Source organism: Babylonia areolata, chromosome 21 (assembly GCF_041734735.1).
Source record: "Babylonia areolata isolate BAREFJ2019XMU chromosome 21, ASM4173473v1, whole genome shotgun sequence".
NCBI classification, from domain to species: Eukaryota; Metazoa; Mollusca; class Gastropoda; order Neogastropoda; family Buccinidae; genus Babylonia; species Babylonia areolata.
Genome location: NC_134896.1, coordinates 14,195,845 through 14,200,844, shown reverse-complemented (window position 1 = coordinate 14,200,844; position 5,000 = coordinate 14,195,845). Strand labels below are relative to the sequence as shown.

General features: G+C 43.8%; 1 protein-coding gene across 1 annotated transcript in view; it reads right to left on the bottom strand.

Annotated features, from left to right (window-relative positions):
• The window catches only part of LOC143295827 (uncharacterized), a 93,862-nt gene that overhangs the window by 59,373 nt on the left and 29,489 nt on the right, over nt 1-5,000 (bottom strand). The window contains 2 exon segments of the mRNA XM_076607469.1: nt 1,305-1,334; nt 4,175-4,302. Of these exon segments, the coding sequence (XP_076463584.1) occupies nt 1,305-1,334; nt 4,175-4,302 (158 nt within the window).

The following is a 5,000-nucleotide window of genomic DNA, read 5'->3' as shown; positions in this document are numbered from 1 at the left end:
ACAACAACGATGATGACGACGACGATGATGATAATGCACACAGTATCAGTTATGGGCTGAGAGTGCTCATGGCAGGCCAGTCTGAGCGACTGAGTTATGCACACTGCCCTAATTTTGTAGTTTGCTATTGATTTCTATGTTGAATTTGAGGTCGATGCATTGCAATAATCCGTCTCATGTGAAATACAATAAGTAATAGAATAGAATTGTGCAATCAACAACCATCTACCTGAAGATCTAGTCACCAGCCCCATCCACGCGTAATATGCAGCTTCTGTTCAAACGCGCGCGCGCGCGTGTGTGTATGTGTGTGTGTGTGTGAGAGAGAGAGAGAGAGAGAGAGAGAGAGAGAGTTTGTGTGTGTGTGTGTGTGTGTGTGTGTGTGTGTGTGTGTGTGTGAGAGAGAGAGAGAGAGAGAGAGAGAGAGAGTTTGTGTGTGTGTGTGTGTGTGTGTGTGTGTGTGTGTGTGTGTGTGTGTGTGTGTGTGTGTGTGTGCAATGCGTGCATGTGTGAGTGTGCACAAGTTTTTATATTGATATGCACTTGTATGTATCCTAAATTCTACTGTATCTGTGTTTGTGCATGATTTTCAAATTATGTTCGTATCTTGTTACGTACTGTCCCCCCAAATATTCCTTGCGACTCCGGTACACTTGGTAATAAAGACATATTCTGTTCTATTCTATTCTATTCTAAATTTTATCTTAGTGTCATCACTGTCCATGTCTTCGCTAACGCTATTGTCATTGTCATGATCGTCATTGTCGGTGTCCCTCTCCTCCTCCTCTCTTTTCATCTATATAGTTTTTCTCTAAAAAAAATTGTATCGGGGGAAAAGACAAGAAACCGGCCCCGATGACAAAGGACATCTTCTTTGATAAAAAAAAATAATAATAATAATAATAAGGGGTATTTCCCACGCTTTATCGTGGATCAGATTTCCAAAACTTCCCCGCCATCAGTCCAGCCATCAGAAATGATCATGTTACCAGCAATATTGCCAATAACGACAACAACAGCAGCAATACCTCCACCAACGCAACACCAACAGAAAAAAAAAGAAAATAAAGAAAGAAAGAAAATAAAAAGCAAAGAAGACGATTTGGGTAATCATGACCATGATGATGACGATGCAAACAATTACACGGATTGTACCAACATGAGTGATACAGAGTTACAACAACGAGGAAACGCCAACAATGAAGCGAGGCATACACTGTTTCGCGGCAGCGTGGCACAGAGCAAGCTTGAAGCCATACAAAGCGAAAGGCCACATACAGTCATGCAGTACTCCCAGCACTCACCTTGACAGCAAGCTTTGTCGGCTATAGTTACTGTCAGAAGAGCAACACTCCGTTTAGCCAACATCTCTCTCTCTCTCTCTCTCTCTCTCTCTCACACACACACACACACACACACACACACACACACACACATGAGCAAACACACACACACACACACATATATACACGCACAAAAAAAAACCCAAACAAGCACATACATACATACATACATACATACATGCATACATACATATATACATGAAGCATAACTACATACCCCCCCACCCCCCACCACCACCATATCCCTACCCTCTCCTGACAGATTTAATAAGAACAAGATATATTCATCCCTGACCCCAACTCGGGACAAGAACGACATAGAGTGATATATGTATTGTTTCAACAGTCTGTACATAAGAAGAAAACAACTCAAACACAACGGCTAAGCAAGAAAAGTGGAAAAGCTTTATCCGGACTCGAGGCACGCCTTAAAACTAACTAAATCCATCACAGCTTTCAGGATGATACTATTCTAATAAAAAAAGAGATTATTGGGCGTGCGAATTCTGGTCACTGTGAGAATACACTATTTGTTTTGGGTTGTCCTGAATTGTATTATGATGCACAATTGTCGAACTCCTCATGGAGAGCAGCACGAATTAACAAAAAACAAAATCTGCTGTGGCAAAAACTACAATTCAAAACAATACAGCTTTGGATGATTGAAAATTGCATGTGTCTGTATTGTAGGTTAATTTCCCATAAGAAAATATAACTTTACGTTTTGAGCTGTTTATGCTTGTTAGTTTGTCTGTTAAGCAAATTCAAGAACTTTTTTTTGTGATAAAAGAGCTTCCAAACTGATTTTAAACCAACAAATCAAGCCTGTAAACATTCCACGCCTTTCGTTCGCTGAATGCACACAGTACAAAAGCAACAACGTGAAATCTATTCACTCCACACAATCCACTAACAAAAGTTCACTTTCCACAATGATCATGTTTCAGTTTCAGTTTCAAGGTAGTGTCAAAGCGTGCGGATCCATCCATATACGCTACACCACATCTTCTGTTGAACAATTTTTTTTAACTCAGTATGGCCAGTCCTCTCTTCTCCTCTACACAGACCCCTCGGATGTCCAGTGGGTGTCTGAATGACCCAACCTTTAGCTTCCGTCGTCAGAATTGTGGTATTCTTTGTCAACATTCACCTCTTCAGTATAAGAGCCTTCCGCTTGCAATATTTTGATGATGGTAAATGGGGTGAAACGCTGTTAACGTCGTCTCTTTCGCCGTTCGTATGGAGAGAGTTAATCTAGATTCTACAGAAAGAAAAAACATCGGAGACACGTAGCCTCATTATCCAAACTGGATGGTATCCTTATGGATGGATGGTGTCTGGGTTTTTTAAAGGAGACTCAAGACTTACTGACTGACGATACTTTGGGCATTTGTGTTTGTTGTTGTTGTTTTCACTCTCTCTTCGTCAACTGTGGTTTGTAAGTCAATGTGGTGGTTTATCCAATCCACTTGGCGCTGGGGTTTGGAAAAGATAGCATCGGTTATTATTCTGACTGCGGGGCGTTTGTTGTCATTCTGTTGGAACAGAGCATCTTTTCTTTGTTTTCATTTCACTGGGTCTAGGAACAGAATGTTTTATTCTAGTTTTGACAAGTGCCAACCGTTCTCTTCCTTTCTGTGTTCATGGTGGAGGAAGGTGGCAGAATGGTTAAGACGCTCAGCTGCCAATACAGAGAGTCCGTGAGGGTGTGGGTTCGAATCCCGCTCTCGCCCTTTCTCCTAAGTTTGACTGGAAAATCAAACTGAGCGTCTAGTCTTTCGGATGAGACGATAAACCGAGGTCCCGTGTGCAGCACGCACTTGGCGCACTGAAAAAGAACCCATGGCAACGAGAGTGTTGTCCTCTGGCGAAATTACGTAAAATGAAATCCACTTTCATAGGTACACAAATATGTAAGCATGCACTCAAGGCCTGACTAAGCGCGTTGGGTTATGCTGCTGGTCAGGCATCTGCTCAACAGATGTGGTGTAGCGTGTATGGATTTGTCCGAACGCAGTGACGTCTCCTTGAGAAAGTGAAACTGAAACTGAAACTGTGTTCATGGGCGTTCACTCTAGTTATCGATCTATGAGTTGTCGTTCATGAGTGTGACCGTTTTTAGCACACCTGACAGGCACCCGTAACCCTTTTTTCGGAGCTATGCATATCGGGTATATTCGTGCTTCCATAACCAACCGAACAAAGACATAGATTACGCAGTGTCTGAAGTGCGTATTTAGTCTTTCGCCTGTGTATACACACGAGGTGGAATTAAGGCACTGCCGCGGGTCTGCACATACGTTGATATCGCAGAACGAGGAACAAAAATCTCCACCCTTACTTAATCCACCTGGCACGGATATCAGGCAGGACCCTGACATTGAAAATCCAGCGATCCAACCATTCTGCTTCTGCGCCCGCCCGTCAGTATTCTATCAGCAGTGTTGATGTTTCCTTTGAATTAAGAATGCGTCAGATTTACAACACGCACACACACACACACACACACACACACACACACACACATACAATACCCATCCACACACACAATAGCCATCCACACACACACACACACACACACACACACACACACACACACACACACACACACACACACCATCCCTCCACAAACACACACACACACAACATCCCACACACACACACACGCACACAATACGCCTCCACACACACACACACACACACACACACACACACAAACATCCCCCCTGGACCCCCACCCACCACACACAACACTCCTCCACACACACACACACACACACAACATTCCCCCTTCCCTCCCCCCCCCCTCCCCTACACACACAGAGGCTGACCTGATGGGGGCCGAGGACAAGGTTCTCCTCCGCCAGCTCTGACGGTTGCTGCCCTTGTGGTGGGAACGTGCAGGTACGCTGCTGGCTGATCGGCCCAGACTGCTCGTCCGTCCGTCGGTCCCCCGCGTCTGTTTGTCATCATCATCATCAATGTCGTCATCATTATCCTCATCCTCATCCTCACTATCATCATCATCATTGTCGTCATCCTCCTCCTCATCCTCATCCTCACCATCATTATCATCATTGTCGTCATAATCGTCGTCATCCATCAACATCATCATCATCATCATCATCATCGTCATCCATCATCGTCATCATCATCATCATTGTCGTCATCTTCATAAGCCTCATCCTCACTATCATCATCACCATTGTCGTCATCTTCCTCATCCTCATCCTCACCATCATTGCCATCGTCGTCGTCGTCATAATCGTCGTCACCCACCACCACCATCATCATTATCATAAACATCATCATCATTGTCGTCATCCATCATCATCAATAAATCAATTGTCATTGTCGTCCTAGTAGTAGTAGCAGTAGTAGTAGTATTCATGATCACCACCACAATCACCATCATCGTCATCATTATCGTCAGCATCACCGTCATCGTTATAATCACCACGGTCGTCATAATCGTCGTCATCTACCATCGTAATTGCCATCACTCATCATGGATGTCTTTTCCATCGTCAGCATGGTTTCTCAGTGCATGTTGTTCAGCCTTCACCGTTCGATTTGCCCCATGGAGTTCATGTCTTACATTTTCATCATCATCGTTGAGGTCGTCATCTTCTTCATATTTACCATCATCATTGCTAA